Below are 20,498 nucleotides of genomic sequence, written 5' to 3' on the forward strand. Positions count from 1 at the left end.
GACCAGAGGGCAAGTTTAGTTGAGCACCTCCTGCTGCCTCTTCTCCCGAGATCACCTTGCTGAAAGAGCATCTGACCCATGACTGGTCTGTACTCACCTGTGCCTGGCATGGGTGTTGACGTGGGTGTCTCTTCTGAAGGTGTGGTGATGGTGGTGCCTGGTGTGGTTGGAGTCATATCTACGAAAGAGAGAATGATATAAAGAAATGAATCCTCCTTGACCAGCTTATGTTCTGACAATTGTTCTGACAATGCCCTTCTAGGTCTAATGAACACGTATTAATGAAAAATTTGAAGATGTTTTAATGAAATGAGTAGAAGTGACCAGTACTGAAAAATTGACTATAAAACATGAAGTTTTAAGTGTCTGAGAATGTGTGGTTTTTTACAAATCTCTTCCTCAGTTGTCATCATCATGCATTAAGATCCTATATTTTTACACTGTGTCAGTCACAATTCTTTGTCATTGCAAATTGCTCAAAGATGTCCTATTTGGCATAGTAGTATTCAGCTGGCTCTCAAAATCCTTTTTAGGTGGAAATCTAGACTTCATAATGACAGTTGTCTGACATTTCTTTTTACTGCTCATAAACTGGTATAAGAAGTATTGTTTTGGAATTGGAAAGAGACTACAGAATGGCTTTTCATGTAATAGCCTCATACTTATGCTGTCATTTCTGCTCGCTTTGGTAATCACCTCTGGAGGTTCTAGAAAAAGCAATTTAAAGATACAAGGAAGAAATTTTTTACAATGTGGATGGTGAAACACTGGAAATATTCATGGTCAGGTTGGATTTTGAGTAACCTTGTCTAGTTGGAGACAACCCTGCTTGTTGCAGGGAGGTTGAAGTAGATGACCTTTAAAGGTCCCTTCCAACCCAAACTGTTCTATGATTCTATGAATTTCGTGCCTCTAGCCTTACCTCTGTGTTAACTCATTTGCCTAGATAAGAAGAACCTAAGGTTGAATGGATCTCAAGCTGCAGGATTCTTTTTATTAGTTTTAAAGCCCGTTTTTATGCTTGGTGAAAATTTGGAGCTGTAGATAGTTTGGGTAAGTGATATGTTAACATTTCTCAAAAAGATAAAATATTTTATTAAAGCCAAAGTGGTGATTTGTTAGACAAATGTTCAATTGTCCCTGGCTGAACACTTAGCTGACAGTGTATGTTGTCTCTCCCAACCCAGTTCTGAAAAATAGTCTTAGGTCAAAAGTGTTCAGACATCATGTTCCAAAGTGAATACAGGAAGCCCATTAGAAGCTTAGATTAGAAGCCAAATTTACAGAGATGCTAAGCATTTGAAAGCTTCCTGTGTTTCATTGAATCCCCATTTCTGAAATTCTGTTCAACTTCTCAGGCATTTGAATTTATATTTGTAGTATAAGGACTTAATTGGATGGTTATTTGCTAAATGACCTAATGACTTACTGCAGATGGTATCTTTACTCCATTCACCCAGATTTACACCTCCAAGTTCACAGGCAGCAGCATATGCCTCTAAAATCTTGCAGAACTGGTCAGAATCCCCCTCTGTGGCACACAGATCATAGACACAGCTCTCGAAGTACAGCTGTGGGGGAATGTGCCAATGGCAGGCCTGAAAAGGTCCACTATTTTTCAAAACAATTTTGCAGAGTTCTTCATATTCTTTCTCTTTTGCTGTGTCACAAGCAGGCGGCACAACTGAAACTGTATTACACCTGCATGGAAAGTACATAGCAGAGTGGTTATAGAATAAATCTTTGTATTTTGTTATATCCTGCAAGGCATATCTCAACTACAATAGAATCCTATGCCAAATTCTGCAGATTTGCTGTGTATAGTCATCTTTAGTGTGTCAAACCCAAAAGTGAAAAATATTACAACTTAACTCATAACACCCCATTAAGAATATAATAGTGAATTTGCAATGTATGGCTGTCTATCCATAAAATGAAGTCCAGAAGAAACCAACAAATTAGCTATCCAACACAAGATAATTTTAATTCCTTATTGCATATAGTGAGGGCAGTAATTTGTATGCGAAAGCATTAATAGACAAAAAATGCCCCTTGCCTATGTTAAGCAAGGTGCAGTTATCTTATAATCTGAATCTGAGATATATTGAGACTTCTTATAGCAAGAAGGAGGAATATAAAGGAGACATTTTAGAATAAGAAAGTAAGGAAAAATTCAAGTTATATGCATAAAAAGGAGTCCAATCTCAAGTAAAATCTATAAAGCTCATGTGGAAAAGCTCTGAAGGGTGATTTTAAAATGTCAATATTTTCTGTTGAAAACTGGACTCATTCAAAGGTGAAAACAATAGGAAACCAGTAATATCAAAGAAGGGTTACTATGGAATGTAAATGATGTATATTAGGCCTATAACTCCATGATTTATGTTTCAGGCACTTTGCTGTTTCCTAAAGTATCATCTGATACTTACGTCCTGTTGTCATCCTTCACTATCCAGCTGTCACCAAATTTATTTGGATCCTGTTCTAGGACTTTATCCGGGTTTAAAAAGTCATCCAGTTGGTTGTCATTGAATGTTCCACAAAGACCACACAGCTGTCCTTTGAGACTTTCATCAACCAGAATGAAAAGCTCCTGGTCACCATCAAACTTAACCTGGATCCCTAGAGAGGTATCAACGACCACGTAATGTCCTTTTATGGCTACTCTGGCTCCATGGTTCAAATCCACAGGAAGTTTAACCTGAACTCCATCCACCTAAGGAAAACAAAACCCACAAAACCAGTAAGTCAATAAAGCTCCCAGGAACAAAGGGGAGGTCTGCACTGCCAGCACTATAGTTTTCTCCACGGAGTCAGCCTTATTCTAGTGAACAATGGAGATAACAGAATTTTGAGGTTAAGCAGAGACTAAAGCAGTATACACTTATTTCCTACCTTGAATAGTGTCTTGTAGCACAAGTTTAGCTTTGTGCTGTCACAACTACACACAAAGCAATACTTGGAATAGTTAATTTAAAGCTAAATCTTTCTATTATAGATGAAGTCATGGATGAAGTTTTTCATCCTACAAGCTCATTCAGAAAATATCTGAATGGACAAAAAGAAGCTATGCTGATTTCTGCCTTTTTGGGAAAAAAAAATAATTCTGTGACTTTTAGCATGTGCAGTCTTGGAGGTGAATAAATCAGAGAGGGCTGATTCAGTTCTTTTGGGCAGAAATGTAAAGTGCACAGTGATGGACTGTTTATGCTAAAAGTAGAACACTTACATAGGTCTCTCTATTTTTCTTCAAAACAATGTGAAGGTTTTCCAGTGTGACAGAAACTGAGTTCAAGGCTGTCCAGTTCGGGTTTCCTCTATGTTCATTTCTGGTAGTCACTGAAAACTTTTCAGAAGAATTTGTGCATCTCTCAACAACAGTATAATTGCAGTCTCCTTGGAAATGGTACAATCTTCCATCAAAAGTTATATAATGTGGATCCCCAAAAATGTGGCAGGTGCTGGGATTCAACGGGTAACATCCCAGGAGTCCATTCTGTACCTTGCAAACTTCACTTACTTCACACATGTCTGAATTGCAAACTACAGTCCCATTTCCAGCACATACACATTGGCCTACACAGTCTGGTTGCCAAAAAGATTCTCCTTTCTGTTAGAGAAATTCAAATAAATACAAATTAAAAGAGTTAATGGTAATGTTGAACTGTGAAAGAAGCCCCAGGACTATGTGCCAGAACTAACCTCATAATATTTGTCATTCTGAAGGCAGCCACAGTTGCTCATGGACACACACTGTCCCCCACTGATGACAAAACCATTGTTGCATTCACATCCTTCTACACAAGGTTTGCTGCAGTTCTTAGATGCAAGAGGGTCAGTGCAGGTTGCTGGACAAGCACTGGTGCATGGGTTGTAATGACTGTTGGGAGGGCATGCAACAGCTGAGAAACAATAAAAGGCACTGAATTAACAATCACAACTCACAGGAAACCACTATTCAATAATGTAATTGTTTTGCCCTAGTGACAACTGTAGGGTTTTTTTGAAGCCTGAAGTTCTGCCCCCTATCAGAAAGTAATATAGTAAATATTCCACATGGAAAAAAAAAGCATGAATGTCTAACAATATATCCTGGATATTAAGTATCTCCAAATCCAAATAAAAACTTTACCTCTTTACACCAGATCTTGTACACAGACAATACATTTCCATGAGTATAGGGATTGCTAAATGGATTAGATGTAGCCTGGAAATTAGCAAGCCGATTCAAGGCAAAACATCTTCTAGAACTCAGAAGTGATTTCACATTAGCAGAGGCATACTAGTACTGGTTTGACAAAGATTCTTGAGATAATGAACAAAATTCTCCTCTGTTCTCTGGCAGAAAACAATCATGGCAAGACTTTTGCAGAACTTTATTTCTCAATATTTTGTTGTAATTATGTGAAGAATTTAAGACCCTTAAGCTGTGTCAATTATTGGCTAAAATCAGGCTCTTAAGACAACAACAAAGCTATTGAAAGACTCATTTCACTATGGAAACTCACGGCAGAAGGTAGCATTCCTCCAGGGCAGAAGAGTCACGCCAGCTGCCTGGCACGCGTCAGCATAGGCCTCCAGAGCAGCACACAGAAACTCCTGGCCACCATTCAGGGCACAAAGGTCGTAGAGGCAGGTGTCAAAGTAGCTCTGGGGGTTGATCACGCTGTGGCACGTCTCAAAAGAGCTGGGCCTGCTGGTCAGTATGCCACAGAAGCGGTCCGACTTGTAGAGCTCCTCCTCCTCTGCACTGCAGGGTGGGGAGGGGACGGGGACACCGCAAGAGGGGTCACTGTCTGGGACCTGCCAGCTCTCCCCCAGTGCATTGGAGTCTGCGGCTTGCTGCCCGTTTGGCATCATGTATTCGTCGTCTCTCCGGTTGTTGAAGTTCCCGCACATGCCACAGGTCAGGTTGAAGTAGGTGGTGGGCACCTTCACCTCCACCGAGTGGTCAGTGTCGTAGGACACTCTGAGGCTGAAGTCTGTCTCCAGGACGACGTAGCGGCCGCTCTTGCTCACCGTGATCGCACCTCCCGCTGCCCTCACCGGCAGGGTCTGGCGCACACCGTTCACCTAGGGCAGACACAGTACCATGGGCCCTGGACTTGTCCCTGGCCTCCCCGGGGTCTCCTGCCTGGGGAAAGCAGCTGCCAGGCCAGGCACGGCAAACAGCTGCCTGGGATACCCTCACACCCCACACCCCTGGGGCCCACAGAGCCGTTTCTGTGTCCTGCACTCTGCAAGGGCCTCTGCTCAACAGAGAGCACATTCCCCAGTTGCCTCTTCCTCCTCCAACCCCTCTGGAAGGGAAAAACAGAGGAACCCAGTGGCTTCAGGGGAACCCCCCCAGGCCTGGAACAATGAAGGCAGCTGGTACATGCCAGGCCCTGCCAAGGACAGCCAGTCCTGCCTTGCACCCACACCACACCCATGCCAGCTCCGCCGCCTACCAGCACTTGGCTCTTCTCCTGCTTGAGGATGGCAATGCGCTGTCCGTACACCTCAACCAGCACTTCACGCACATAGGACACCCTGGTGTTGCCACGATGCTCGTTCTTGGCCTCCACATTGAAGTAGGGCAGGGAGGTGGTGTTGGAGCACACTTTGGCCAGGGTGTAGGTGCAGTTGCCCATGAAGTTGTGCGTCACCTTGTCAAAGGTGTTGTAGTGAGGGTCCCCGTGGACGTGACAGATGCCGTAGGAGTGTTCGAGGCACACGGGTTTCCCACCCTGCACCCCGCAGTACTGGCCCGCAGGGCATGAGGCTTCGAAACACTGGACTTTGCTTCCCCGTGCGGGACACGTGCACTTGGAGGAGCAGCTGTTGTCCGTCCAGAACTCGGAGCCCACAGGGTAGTGCTGCCCGTTGTGCCAACACCCACACTGCTGGCTGGGCACACATTGGTCGTGGTAGAGCAGGTACCTGCTGTCACACACACAGCCCTCCACACACGGGAGGCTGCAGGTAACTGGAGCCGTTGGATCAACACAGGTGGCAGGGCAGGCAGCAGCACATGGCTCATAGTGACTGTTGGCCGGACAGGCTAATGCTGTGTAGTAAAAGATAAAGGTATATATTAACATTTTTTAACTACTTAAGTATTGGAGTTTTTAAATATCATATTGTGATTGCTTTTGAAATGTTTGGGAATATCTTGGAATTAGAGGCACTTTGATACATGCCTTTGTTGTCTTGACACACTGTCATTTCTTTTGAGATTTGGGCTGTTTAAGGTTTCAGTCATAGAGAGCATTTCCTAGGATGCCTCTTATTCTCAAAGAAAGATGATTGCTTTAATTCTTGCACTGCACTGAAGGTATCAGTGTAATGTTAGCTATTTGTCCTAAACATGGGCTATATTTATATTATAGTCCTGATATTTAATTCTAATCATGTCTTACCTTCTTAATTCATATTTTTTAACTCCATCAAAGACTTTAATGTTTGTTAAATAATCAGGATGTACAAGTGCTCTATTCTATTTTTGGATTCTATTACATATATGACATATATCTAACCAAGGTAATTAGGGTTTTTTAAGACTATTATATTCTGTTAAGAAGATGTGAGAACTGGAGTTTCCTGAGCAATATTTTTTTCAGCTTCTAGATGTTCAGGTCCACTAAATTAAATCAGCACAAGGAAGGGAAGAGAGGTCCTGCAAGCTCCTTCAGCAGAAAAAATAGTTGCAGACAGCTCACTCCCACTAAGAAACCACATAACCTATGTGAGAAAAAGCCTCAGTAATGTCCTCAGCTGAGAATATGCTCCAGATAGATACTGAAGCCAAATGTGAAACAAAAGTCAGAATGAAATCAGGTTTCAGTCATTCCAGTGTTTTCAGACACTCTCTTTAGTCTCCCCATCTCCTTCAACACAGAAGTCACATAGGTCACTGAATCACTATTCCCTGTTCCTTTCATTCTGGTGGGAGCAGATCTGTTCAGGACTTTCAGACAGTATTTGAATCTTGTTCTAAAAATAATATGGGTGGGTTTTATCTACAATATATGCATGAACACTTGAGGTTGAAATATTCTTTATTTACTCTTTACCGATACTCACAGAAGAAGGGTTATTATTCCCATTTACTCCCTAGAAGAGGCATCTATCTATTACCTCAATACTTGATGCCTTTTGTCTTGTACCTCTGTGTGTTTCTTTCCCTTCCCTCTCCTCTCCACCCCCACTACCTTTTCCACCTTCAGTAGTGTGGTTACAATCTCCATTGCACAGACTTCCTACTTCAGTCCTGGCCTTTATTTCTAGGTCACCTATCGGTGTTGCCTCCTTTCCCATATGAAACCATGGATGACCATAACTTTATAGGACACTCTAATGCTTTCCTCCACATCCATAGGGATGACACTTCCTACTCTCTTATACATTCAAAGCAGCTTAACTATTTTCTCTAGAATCTTACAAAAGGAGTCAAACTGAGGACTACATATAAACCTGAGATCTTTAGCCTGATCAGTCAAGATTCTCAATGTTACATGAATTCAAAACAGTGTATTGCAATGCTCTGTGTTCAGGAAGTCCTCATAATACCCTCCTGACAAGTGGTAATTTCCAGTAATCTTTGATACATACGGCAGAAGGTTGCATTTCTCCATGGTGCCAGCTGGACTCCTGCAGCTTGGCATGCATCTGCATAAGCCTGTAGGTTTTCACAGAGGGCTGCATTGTTCAAATGAAGTTCACAGAGATCATACTGACAGCCTTCAGAATAACTTTGTGGATCAACTACTGAGTGGCAGTTCTGGAATGGACCATTTGGATCTGTGATCAGACCACAGTATTCATTGCTTTGGATCATATGTTTTTCATCAGTAGTGCAATTTGGAGTATGGTCATAATCTGGTGAGCATCTAATGTGGAAGAAAAAGAAAAAAAAAAAGTGGAAAAATTAATGGATGAACTTCGGATTCACCAGCACCAAAGGTGCTTTTCAAATCACATCTAACAAAACTACAGGTTCTGTTCCCAGACTAAGCATAACATATTTTAAATCCCTACATTTCAAACTCTTAGGAAAGAAAATCAGATTGTAATATGATCTCAACCTGGTAATACTTGAGAGACCTCGAAGAAACCCATTTTTGGTTTTTTGGTAAGTCAGGCTGCCTACATGGAGAGGGAAACAAAGGAGAAGCATTCAAAATTAAACCACTATGATTATTGAATAACATATTATGAAATTATAAATAAAGAGTAAAGTATCTCAGAAGAGTTGAAAAAATGTTGAAATGCACATTGAAATGTATGTTGAAATGTACATTGAAATGTACAAAAGAAAATTAGCCAGGCCATTAGTAAAACCCACGCTTGACAATTTTCATCTGAGTGAAATCAAAATGCAAGCTCTTGGTGAGGAGTACAAGCAATGTCTTAGTGAGGTGTGTTCAAGACACAGATTTATCATCTAACTGAATGGAGAGGGAGGAAAATCCTGTGATTCAGAATGTAGATGTAATACTCATGAATGACCACAAATATGCTTCCTAGGAAGGCTAAATAAATTAAGGAACTTTAATCTCTCCCTATTTTTTTCTCTTCAGACACACAGAATTGAAAAAATCAGGATGAAATCCAGCTGCCTAGACACATCGGTCCAGTGCTGAGATGCCTAAGGGTCTCCAAGAAGTCTGGTTGAAGGTTGAAGACTTATGAAAGACTCATTTGTTCTGTCTGATCTTATCTCTTGGTGAGATAATCCACAGAATTTAAAATAGCACTGAACCCTGTCAGTGAAGTCATTCCCTCTGGTGAGTACTACAGGAGAGACTTAGGTTTGTTCATTTATACCCATTGCCATTACCATTTGCTTCTTAATTATGTGAAGTGTGGAAGAAATCGTTTTGACATTAGAAAGCTGTACAAACCAAAGGCACACCTACTGATATCAAGGCACACCTACTGATGCCAAGGTATGCCATAAAAAAAAGAGATCCTCAAGAGAACAATTATCCAATCTGCTAGGTACATTGAAAAATCATTCAAGTCTAAAAATTAGTCATAAATTACATAAAACATTACCATAATTAGCATCCTGAAACTTGCTGGTGGTAAATCTAGGTCTTTTAGCTGGGCAGCAAAAGGAAAGCCTTCCTGGCTGAGGAAATAGCACCTCCTTTTATCTGTTGCAACCCACAGGTGGATTCAGCTGTGCATGGCATTTCAGGCTCTATCTCCATTCTCCCTGTCTGGCCTGTATTTGTACTTATGTATTCTCTGTGTTTGCTCAAACAGTACTTCACTAGGGGAGGAAAGAAGCCCCCATGGCCTTTCTCTCCTGTCAGCATGGCAAAGCAAATGAGAAAGGGAGTGTCTCTCTCTTATATGGGAGTATTGTTTGCTTGCACTTGTGTGCCCTAGGTTGCATCAATGTCCCCAGAGACACATTCAAAAACAAGTATTTTTTTTCTGATTTAAGTGGCTGCTGTTCCTGAAAACCCCAATGTGTAAGTAACCCTAAAACTCAAGCCCAGAGGTCCCTCCTGGGGTATGTGACGTGAAGGTATGGAAGCTATGGGTGCAGTGCCCAGCACCTGGCAGGATCCAGTTCCAAAAAATAGGGACAAAGCCCTTCCTCATGGCAAGGCCACAAGGATGTTATTGGCTGTCTGAGCCCAGCAAAAGCCTGAGCTTTTCCTGGTGAATCATTATGATGTGAGGGAATAAAAAGAAAAACAAACCACCACAGCTGGACTCTCTTTGGGCACAAAGAATATGTGGAGTAAAATTTGCGGTGGGAAGAAGGAAGGGATCATTACCCTGTACTCGACACTAGTGAGGTGACACCTTGATTCCTGTGTTCAGTTTTGGGCCGCTCACTATCAAAAAGACATTAAGGTGATGGAACATGTCCAGAGAAGAGCAGTAGAGCTGGTGAAGGGTCTGGAACATGAGTCTTGTGAGGAGCATCTGAGGGAACTGAGATTGTTAGGGCTGGGGAGGGGAAGCCTCAGGGGACACCTTCTCTCTCTGCCACTACCTAAAAGGAGGTTGAAGTGAGATAGGGCATGGTCTCTTCTTCTGGGTGACAGGTGATGGGGTAAGAGGAAATGGCCTCACGATGTACCAGGAAAGATTTAGAATAGATTTTAGGAAGAATTTCTTCACCCAAAGGGTTGTTAAGCATTGGAACAGGCTACACAGGGAAGTGGTGGAGTCACCATCCCTGGAGGTATATTTAAAAGATGTCTAGGGGCACCTGGGCCCATGGTTTGGTGGTGGATGTGGAAGTGCTGGGTTAGCAGCTGGACTTGATTATCTTAGAGGTCTTCTCTAGCCTACAAATTTCCAAGATTCTGAGAATTTTTCTCTTTTTAAGCACAGTTAAATTTTCTGTGAAACTTTACTCAGATGGATAAAGTAAGTACACTAACAAGAATATATTTTATCCCATATACTTGACATTTTTGACCCCCACACAACAGCTAATTAAAACCTGAGTCATTGCATAGCCAACAGCTAAGACCTACCTCGAGTCATTGTAAACCTGCCAACTGTTGCCAAGGCTGGCTGAGTCTTCTTCCATCTCTCCATCTGGGTTAAGGAAATCATCTGCTTTATGCCCGTTATAATTTCCACATATTCCGCAGACTTTAGACATATAGGTACTGGGAAGAGTGATTTCTGCTCTGTGATTTCCATCAAACTTGACATGCAGCCCAAAGTCAGTAGCAACCACAACATACTGCCCACTGAAGGAAATATTTACACCGGGTGCCAAGGTCAGAGGGACCACCTGGCTGACTCCATCAATCTGCAGGCACAGAGAAGGACAGGCATTATAAACACTTGAAAAGAAGTATTTTTAATGGTGACTTTCTTAGATCCCTATATTGAGCATAAAGCTTGCACAGTGAGCAGTAAGAACTCACACTATGGTATTTTTTAACATGAATATTGTCTATGGCCACATAATTGAGGGCCTTGAGGCCACAACAATGTGGCCACATAGCTTACAGGTGTGATCTTGGTGAACCAGATGCAGCTGGCAGAACTCCAAGACTTAGCATGGTCAGCAGCAACTGTCTACAGACCTATTCTTTGGGTTTTTTTAAAAATCAAATCAGACTAAAAAATGTAGTTATAATGGATTCTCAGAAGATTTTCAGGATTGGACAAATCTTGGAAAAGCATCTTTTTGGTTTTTCTCTTTTTTTTTCTCTTTTAATTTTTACATTTGAAATGTGAGACAAAAGAAAGCAAATTTCCAAGCAAAGTTTTCAATTTATTTAAAATTTACTAAAATTAGTATCTACTCCTTTGTTCTTATTAGAAATGTAGGAAAGTTTGGTTTGCTTAGAAACCTATATGTAATAAAAACAGTAAATACAGGGGAAAGGTACAAGAAAGAGGCTGTGGGACAAATGTGGATAAATGACTTTTCTGGATATACGAGTTTTCTATGTTTCTAAGATGAGATGGGAAAGGTTTTGGTGTACATTCAAATCTTTATCTGCTGTCATTTAAATTGCTGTACTATTTTCTTGTAAGAAGGGTGGTAATGAAGTAAGGTGACCTGTTCATTTGCTGGGGGGTTGACTCAAACATTTCTGCTGCCTTGGCCCATTATGGAAAGGATCCATAAAGAAGGTTTAAAATACAATAGCTGGCCAAGTGACACAAGCAGTGTAAGGAGTCATCAGATTGTCATTCCAGGACTCTCATCTGGCCCTGCTTTATTGTAAATGCCAGGTGTTAAGTGAAGTTAACAATGAAGTGGAATAAGTAGAAGTCAGGGATGAATATGAAGCTTTACAAGCTGCCACACAGGATCAAGAACTAACTACCAGCACAAACTCAGTTAATGTAGGGCCTTTTTATTCCCTGTTACACTCCAAGGCTGAGCGCGGGGAGCAGGTTAGAAAAGTAAGCTGGGCCACCAGCCACACCTGGAGTGTCAGCTCTAACCCCACCTTTTAACAACACAGCACAAAATTTTATCCTGTGCTTTAAGTTCTGAAATTCCAGTGTTTAAGAACTTCACATTACTCCTGCTCCTAAACATCTGACTACACTCTAAATATTGCTGTATGGATGCTGGAAATTTGTAGTCATTGTACAAAAATTTCTTCATTCATGCTATGAGATACTGCTGATAGACAGTGGGCTCCAACCTTACCTTAACAGCTCTGTTTTTACCCAGATTGATCCTGTAGTCATACACATCGACATCCACGTATTGGACGTAGGACACACGAGTGTTGCTCCCCCTGTGCTCGTTGGCTGCTTCCACATTGAAATAGGGCAGGGAGCTGTTGCTCTCACACAGCTTGGAGAGGGTGTAGGTGCAGGTGCCCATGAAGTTGTGTAGCTGCTTGTCGAACGTGTTATAGTGAGGATCTCCATGTATACTGCAAATTGCTTCTGGAGACAGGAAAAAGGAATATGTTCTCATTAACACATGGATACATCCAGAAAGCCCACTTCATTCTGTAGTGGGAAAACACAATCATCCTAATTGTATAGATTACATCTGGAAGAACCGAAACAGAAAGGCAGATTTGCAAGGCATAAGGCAATGTCAGAGAGATACCTATAGAAATTAACTGAAGCAAAGTGGTGGTGGTAAAAATTGCTGGTGTCCTACAAACCATTAACTAGCATACGAGGTTGTCTAAAATTACCTGTCACTGGTGGTGGTGTAGGCTCTGTTGGTGTAGGTGTAGGTGGCACAGGTGTAGGGCCAGCTTCTGTTAGTGGAAAACACAAGGCAATACAATGAGCTTTAACATTACAGGGGGAACACTACTTACATGCTAACACACATTAGTTTTCACTTACTCTTCAGCAGCATAAAGTTAGAAGTTTTTCAGTGAAGTAAGTAGAACTGCCTATTTTTTAAAATTGGGGCTATGTGGGTTTTTTGAGCACTGAGGAAAGCTCATCTGATTGTTAGCTTGATCAACAACTGAGCTCGGACGGCCTCTCTGGAGCTGGAATTGTATTTAGAATCGGGTATGTGACTCCCTCTGGTGTATGTTAAGACACATGAAGGTCCTGCTGGCAGCAAGTGTTGGCAGGTCTGATAGCGAGAGGAACAGAGAAGCTCTTATCTCTTGGAGTTATGTTTGTGCACCATCCGGTGGCTGAATCATGTGCTAATACACCTGGAAAAATGAAGAACTGGCTCTCCCCAGCCCTCAAACAAAAGAAGGTCCCAAGTCTTGTTCATGGTATTTTAAATAAAATCATATGTTCTCAGGGAATGGAAAACTTTGTCCTGGGTAGTGTAAATTTGAAACATGCTATGTCATTAAATGAGTAGTATTTTGCAGAGAAGAAGACCTATTAAGACCGAATGACACTTTCTGTAAATTTTTCTGCAAATTTCTTCTTCAATTCACATTTTGCAAGTATTGTGTGCTTGTCAGTAAAAGCGGATCCCAGTCATCCACAGCTTGTGCCAGTCTTGGCTGATTTGTTACGGGGTCAGAGATCAAGCTCAAATTGCTGATTCGTAGTCAAAGCTGACGGTGCAACTTGGTGTTACTGACTCACTGTTATCTTTTTGAGACATATGGCTGTATTGTGTATTTGATGAGTTTGTATGAACTGATATTTGCTGTAAAATGCTTATCAGCGTATTTAATGTGGAATCCAAATTCAGTGTGCATAGCCTGTTCTGGGTTTAGAGATGCACTTCAGACTTACAAGTGAAGTAAACTTTGCTGGACCTGGTGAAAAAGATCACGTGCAGAGAAAGGGGGGTAGCTTATTTGGGACATTTGAGGTGATGAGGAAAGAACTGGGAAGAAACTACAGCAAAACACATAACACTCAAAGTGAGCTGTAAAGTTTTTGCCATTTCTCTTTTGTGGTTTGAGGTTCTGAGGAGTTGGTGTATTGTATACAGAACAGAGTAATGGTCAACAACTTAAACAGAGATGAAGAAGCAGGACACACTCAGCTGCAAACACAGACTTACCACAGGATCCATCCCTCACTCTCACATTGTCCAGTGCTGTATCCCCATACTCTGTTAGTCCTCGGACAGCCTCAAAAATGACCTAGGCAGGACACAGAGTGATCACTGAATCAGGTCACAAGACCATTTCTCTTAGCATTATTTTCAAAATAAACTCTCTGGTTTATTGCTAAAGGCATCAAATCAGCTGAGGTTACAACAGTTTTCCTAACTTCCCTCAGAAGCCTAAAATATATATTCTGTAATAAGGTAAGGACTGCAAGAAACATTGTCCTCTATTTTGCTGACTTCTAAATGATTTATGAGAATTAGTTGTCTGAATTCTACAGAGGAGTCCAATGTAGGCAGCATCCCAAAGTTCAAACCTTCAAACTCATAGCCAACAAACTTACATTTAATTAAGACATCTGAAGTCCTTGATTTCATGATAAAATTAATGAGGGAAGGAAGGACAAAGAGAGAAAACTAAATTAAATTTTATCCCCTAACTAATAGCACTATTGAAATTAGGAGGTTGTTTGTTTCTTCTCTTAGTTCGTTGACACAAATCATGAGGCCATTATATTCACAAAATCTTGGTTGGTTATAGTTTTAGCTTACATGCACAGTATTTTGCAACCTGCAAATGGAGAACAAATACTGACATTGTACAAAGAAATTCAATCTGAAAATATATTACCTTTATCTTTCTCTGTGTTGGGAAAGTGTGATTGATGGCACCATAGTTCCAAAAAGAGCTCTGGTTTCCCTTCCGATACCATATCACAGACTCCTGTGTGCCATCTTGGATAAGCACTCTCAGCTCATTCATCTCCTCTGATCCAAACATATAGTACCAGAAGTCGATGCATATTTTTTCAGAAACAGCAGTCTCTGGGCTCTCCAGCCTGTTGATGTCAAACGGGATCAGATTACTTGCTTCTTGGTAGATGAAATAACCTTCTGCAGAGTGAAAAAAAAAAAATACAGTTGAATCTTCCTAATTTGTTAGATGTTGTCTAAAATTGAAGCACAACCCAACTCTGGAAGAAATCAAGGGCATCATTATCAGTGCAAAGAAGCAAAGTGGAGGGTGTTTGGACTTCATGTTGCAATGGTTAACCCCATATACTTATCCAAAGTAGAATGTGAGCCTGAGAGCAAAGCAAATATATTTCATCTCATGTGAACACTTATTTTGGAATCACAATTAAAGACATAGGACTCTTTTGAGAGACAGCGCCTCCAGACACAGTACCATACTGATCCAGGTTCAGTTTCTGCTTTCCTCAAAGGAAAATAATGTAATCTGCTATACACCTTCTCATGTGGGATAACTTTTTTTTTCCCTAATGATTTTGGTTTCAAGATGAGTAAATCCCTGGCACTGACAGCATTTGGTTTTGTCTCAAAATTTAAGAAATAGAAAGTAATGCTTATATTTTGTTCAAAATATTTATATTTAACATTATGAAAAGGAAGGAATTTTTTTCAAATTCAGAAACTTGCAATGTTTCTTTTAGGATTTGAAATGCTTTAGTCTGATTGATCTTAGGCTTGAAGTATTTTGCTTCACGTAGACTAAGATCAAAGTTACATTTCCCCAGTGCAGCTGGAGTCAAGTTTCTCCCATCTGACTATGGAAAGGAATCAAAAATAAATGAATGACCACACATTCAGTCATATATTAAAGTTGGCAAGAAAATCTAAGTACTATTTAAAGTGATAAGGTCTCTGTCAATTAAAAAAGTAAAACATTATTATTCGTCTTAATCCAAATTAAAAGCATTCAATTTCTTCTTCCAACAGGCAATTTTAATTGTTATTATAAAATACTAAAAATTCAGAAAATTATTTAGCAAAAATCTGAACTAATACCATTCTAATCCGCTTGCTGACTTTGACAGTAGCTGAACTTTCAGTCTTGGGATAATTACAAGAAACAGGATGACTGCAAACTGATCCCCATAAATGGATATTCTAGTGCAAGGATAGTGGTTCAAGCACATAGAGATGGAGCCATGGAGCATTTGTTTGCTAATATGACCATGTCAGACTCCAGTTTTAAAATCATAGGTAGCTGAGGACGGACTTTTAAAATATATTCTTTAATTTCAGACTTGATTTTGTAACACTTTTCTGGCATGAACTTTATCTAGGGCCAGCACAGTGATCATTAAATTTGTTGCCATTAACTGATATCAGTGTAATTTGGCCACAAACCCTGTCTTGAAAAATGGTCTGTCACATGGCACTACATTCTCTATTAGGTCTTAACATGATATAATTATCTTCCTTCTACTTCCATGCACTGATTAAGATATCCGACCTATGATAGGCAACTCAATTTAACTTACTCCTAACTGATATGGTGAAAAGTCATAAACAGGTGTCAGTATGAAACGAAACCAATGCATTTCAAGAGTTTTAAGAATCTCTTTTCTCTTCCAAAGAAATGATAAAGGTAAGTCAAGCTGTCTGAAAAAAAACAAACAAACAAAAACCAGCAATGCCACAGCCAAGCACTTACTCCCATCAGGATAGTCTCCATCAGGACCTGTTCCATCAGTCGGAGTGTCATGCTTTGTCCGTATCCACACCCCCTGGTTGATACTGCAGGGCTGGGTCCAGTCACAAAATGGTCTTGAGTTATTGTTGAAATCACATCTGCTGAGGTAAGCTGAAATACAACACATTAAGGTGAGGAAGAGGAGCTAGTATGTTCAAAATTGGATGTTAACACCACTAATGACATGCAGTTACCTGTTTCAGGATCCCATGTTCTCAAGCCACCAGTTGGCCTTTGCTTGATCCTGCCAAGAAAAGCAACAGAGTGAAGCCCTTGTGGAATTAATGACTCAAAAACTGTTTAAGAAAGCATATTGGGACCTCAACTTTTGCCTTTGGGTGTTTCACTGAATAACTGAATAGACGCTGAGTTTGATCCATATCTTACTTTCTCTTCCCATATGGAAAGACAGTGAGTCAAAGGTGGGATATGTTCACTTCATCTAGTGTGGAAGGATTCTCTGCTCTGTATCCCACTGAACTGAAATGAGAGGAGTTTTACTAGGTACAGGGAGCTATGGAAGAGATGGATGGATATAGCACAGCTCAGACAATATCAGGATAATATCAAACATTTTTCTATTAACTTGCTCATGTCATTATTATCCCCACTGTTTCAAAGCAAAGTGTGTAAATGCCAGTAAGATAGTGTATTGTGTAAGTGTAATTTGCTGGAAGGCTACATATTTCCTTTAACTGCTGCAAATCTCCCATGACACAAAACTTTCATTTCATTCAGCTCTTCTGATTTACCCTAAAAATGCTGCAAAAAAAAAAAAAAGCAGTTACAAATGCACAGTTCTTGTGTGCTACAAAGTCCTGCAGAGATAAATTGACACAAGGCCAAAATCCCACCACATATCACAGTATAAATGGTTCTGCTTTTGGGATGTTTTGCATAGGGAAGGGATTTCCATGACTGCAAGGCTACAGCAGTGGCTGTTGACATACTCTGACTGTGGTGCATAATTTCAGGTGGCAGGTTTCAGTTCCAAATTCTGTGGTACCCTCTCCTTAATTATTCTTACTGTACTTGACACAGTATAGAGACTCTGTGCTTAAGTGAATGCATCACAATGAATGTCCACAGTGCTCAAAATCCAAGCAATGACATTCAGAAAACTAGGGACATTAGGAGCAAATATCACAATGAATTCATCATGAAATGATGCAATGAAATGCAGCAAGCAACTCTAAAACAGATTGAGCTAAAAGATAAGGAGGAAAAAGAATATGTAAAAACAGATAAAATAAGAAAGTTTTCTTCATTGTTCTTCTTGGATTTCTTCTACCATGAGAAAGGGAAAGCTGAGGGAAGTTTCCACTTGGTCTCTATTCAGTGTAATCTTTAAACTGTTACACATTATGCAAGTCCTAAGCCATGGATTACTATCAGTATATTCAGAGTCAAAGAGTTTTATAATGACTGTGGTTATTTTATCCAGATCTCTCCTCTTCAGATGTGCCATTAGAAATCCATGTTACAGTTTTCTCTCTCAGACAGGAGCCAGTGTAGAATTAGGTAACCACAAAATTCAATTATTTCTTTTTTAAAATGACGTGGTTCAATTGTATAACATTCCACATTTAAAAAGTGAAGAAACATTCCACATTTTAAAAGCGAAGAAAGGATATTTATCATTAACAGCTAAGTTTCCTCAGTTAGGCTATATTCATTGCTGGACTACTTACCCTGTGGTATTCAGCACTGAAATACAGAGTAAAATTAGAGTGTATTGTAAATGCCAGAGAGTCCCCATGCTAGAACACAGAGTAAAGTCTTCTCTGTGGTATGGTTTGCATAGTAATCCACCAGCTGTACTCAGCAAGGAGAAAATGAGGACGACCTATGGTGAAACACATAAATATATTGACAAGAGGGTGGAGGCGATTATAAAAATCTGTCCAACCCTGTATCATGTTCCCTGTGTTATCTACCCTGAGAAAAACACCTATGAACTGAATACTCATATTCTGTGTCACTTGTTTTGTCACCCTTAGCTGTTTGCTGGAGAAATTGATGTGATTTTGGCAATTTTTGTTGCTGTTGTTTTATATTAAAGAAGCCTGTAGTTTTAAAGGGATTTTCTTCTGACATAGATAGCAAGACAAATTATTTCATTTTAAAACTCCTGCCCAGCTTCCACTACCAGTATAAGTGAGATTTCTCATTTTGACTGAATTTGTTCCCTTTCTGAAACTAACATTAAGCAGAGCAGATAACAAGACTTCAATTTACTCACAACAGTTAAGTTTTCATGGGCACAATTCAGGAAATTGCTGAAATACCACATTTTCCCTGCTAAAAAATAAAGGACCATTTTCTGGGCTTCAATGAAGTCTCTTGGTTGCTGACAGCCCAGGAGAAGCAGGTGGATCCCCCCCACTGCCACCTGGACTTCTGTTCTGGTGTTTTTCAGCATTCCTTGAACTGGGGTCTGAGAAAAAATATGGCTCAAAGGCGAACAAGTTCCCTACTTCACTTGGATTTCATGACTGATGAGAATCAAAAGAGTGTCAGAAAGTGTACAGTATTTCTTTGCACTACCTGGAAACCCCAGACAATGGCTCTTTTTCTTTTTTCTTTTTTTTTTTTTTTTTTTTTGATAATATTCTGATGATAAAGATAATTAAACCTTCAGAAATTAATCCTGGAATTTCTTCAATTCCCTTTCACTCTGCTCATGAACAAGTAACTAAGGAGGCTATGTACAGAAACAAGAGAAATAGGGACAGATCAATGGAGGCTAAGCAGAAACACAAAAATATTTCAAGTTAGATGTTAACTGATGTGTTGACAATGAGCCTGGGGCTGTATTCTGCCACAAGCTCATGCTCTACACAAGCCTTTGCAAAGCAAGAGGGTAGATGCTCACTTGACTAATAATAATCCCCCTCCACTGTAAATCCTTTCCTAGGAAGATATGTGTACTTTTGCCAGCCAGTAAACAGGGAAGAGAATTCCTGTGATTTCAAGACAAAATATTAATTCCCTGCACAAAACCATTGACCACACTTTTCCAGTTCAGTGGAGAAGAGCTTAATGTGAGGGGGAGAATACAAGTGACCATCAGGTACAAGTTTCATTGACACACTGCATTTTCAGCAGGGCTGCTGAGGTGATGGCCAGCAAGTGTTAATCTGGGCAATAGCTGTCCATAGCACTGCAATGAAGAGCAAGGAGCCCTCCCTGTATGCACATGCTTTCCTTCTGCAGACTAGGGATATTTCATTAATCTGGTGCTGCTCTGTATCATTCTGACAAGAAGATGTGAGTCCATCTTGGAAAGAAAGAAGCCCTCTGTTAAGTTCATCAATCCATTCATCCATTCACATGATGCACTGTCTTTGACCCCTCCTCACCCAAAGCAAATGTGAGGCCCTGTAACACCACAAACACTCCTTCAGCCATGCTGTGGGACCTTTTCTGTGACTTTGTCACTCCTGTTTAATGGCATCTCAGGCACTCTGTGAAAAGTGAACTGGAGTACTCATTAAAGCTTTTCAGGGAGAGGCAAATATTAATAACCTCTTTTCCATATAGGAAGGATGATAAGGAAATGGCTTGCCATCTGATTCCAGATCCCCCATTCCTGACAGTCAAGCCAATCACTTTGTCCCAAGCAAGACAAGTCAAAAAATGAAAGAAGCAAACTCAGCAGTTCACCCATTCTACTGAGTGCTGTCTAGTGCAACTCACTGCACAGTTACATGTAATTGTCCTCAAGTACCTAAATCTGGTTCCTCCATTTTCTTGAATACAAGTGTTCTCCTATGAACAGCAGTTGCAATTCACTGTGTGGCTAGTGCTCAGCCTATGGTGTTGAAATCAGTCAAAAGCTAGAAAGCTTGAAAAGCTTAAAGGATGGGGAAAAATATATAGAACCTCTTTGTCCTAAGCCTTCAAGAGACTGCTACACTGCTGCCTAGCACAAAGAAGAGAGGTTGCTGGCTGATATGAAGTGCTGTTAGCTTGTTGGGATGCACTTGCAGCACATGTATATCACAG

At 40.5% G+C, this 20,498-nt stretch overlaps 2 protein-coding genes across 2 annotated transcripts in view; both read right to left on the bottom strand.

Annotated features, from left to right (window-relative positions):
- Window positions 1–3,529, bottom strand: part of LOC113949113 (zonadhesin-like) — a 44,092-nt gene extending 40,563 nt beyond the window's left edge. Inside the window, exons 1-4 of the mRNA XM_027647311.1 lie at window positions 3,503–3,529; window positions 2,430–2,716; window positions 1,430–1,701; window positions 98–178 (exon numbers count right to left, since the gene is read on the bottom strand). Of these exons, the coding sequence (XP_027503112.1) occupies window positions 98–178; window positions 1,430–1,701; window positions 2,430–2,716; window positions 3,503–3,529 (667 nt within the window). The remainder of the gene's footprint in view (window positions 1–97; window positions 179–1,429; window positions 1,702–2,429; window positions 2,717–3,502) is intronic.
- A 965-nt stretch (window positions 3,530–4,494) lies between these two features.
- On the bottom strand, window positions 4,495–16,502 carry LOC113949275 (IgGFc-binding protein-like). The gene is made up of 7 exons (XM_027647651.1): window positions 16,452–16,502; window positions 13,943–14,024; window positions 12,642–12,707; window positions 12,137–12,381; window positions 10,488–10,771; window positions 5,451–5,958; window positions 4,495–5,073 (listed from the first exon to the last, which is right to left on the bottom strand). Exons 1-7 carry the CDS (start codon window positions 16,500–16,502, stop codon window positions 4,495–4,497), a joined length of 1,815 nt encoding a protein of 604 aa, XP_027503452.1.
- Window positions 16,503–20,498: the final 3,996 nt, after the last annotated feature.

The sequence above is a fragment of the Corapipo altera genome, unplaced genomic scaffold (genome assembly GCF_003945725.1).
Source record: "Corapipo altera isolate COAL_440 unplaced genomic scaffold, ASM394572v1 113, whole genome shotgun sequence".
In the NCBI taxonomy this organism is placed as follows: domain Eukaryota; kingdom Metazoa; phylum Chordata; class Aves; order Passeriformes; family Pipridae; genus Corapipo; species Corapipo altera.

Coding starts and splice junctions, on each gene's coding strand:
- LOC113949275 (XM_027647651.1), bottom strand. CDS start 16,502: ATGACACTCCGACTGATGGAACAGGTCCTGATGGAGACTATCCTGATG. Junction 14,025..16,451: donor TGGAGACTATCCTGATGGGA/GTAAGTGCTTGG, acceptor TGTCCTGCCTAG/GTCATTTTTGAGGCTGTCCG. Junction 12,382..12,641: donor TACACCACCACCAGTGACAG/GTAATTTTAGAC, acceptor TCCTGTCTCCAG/AAGCAATTTGCAGTATACAT.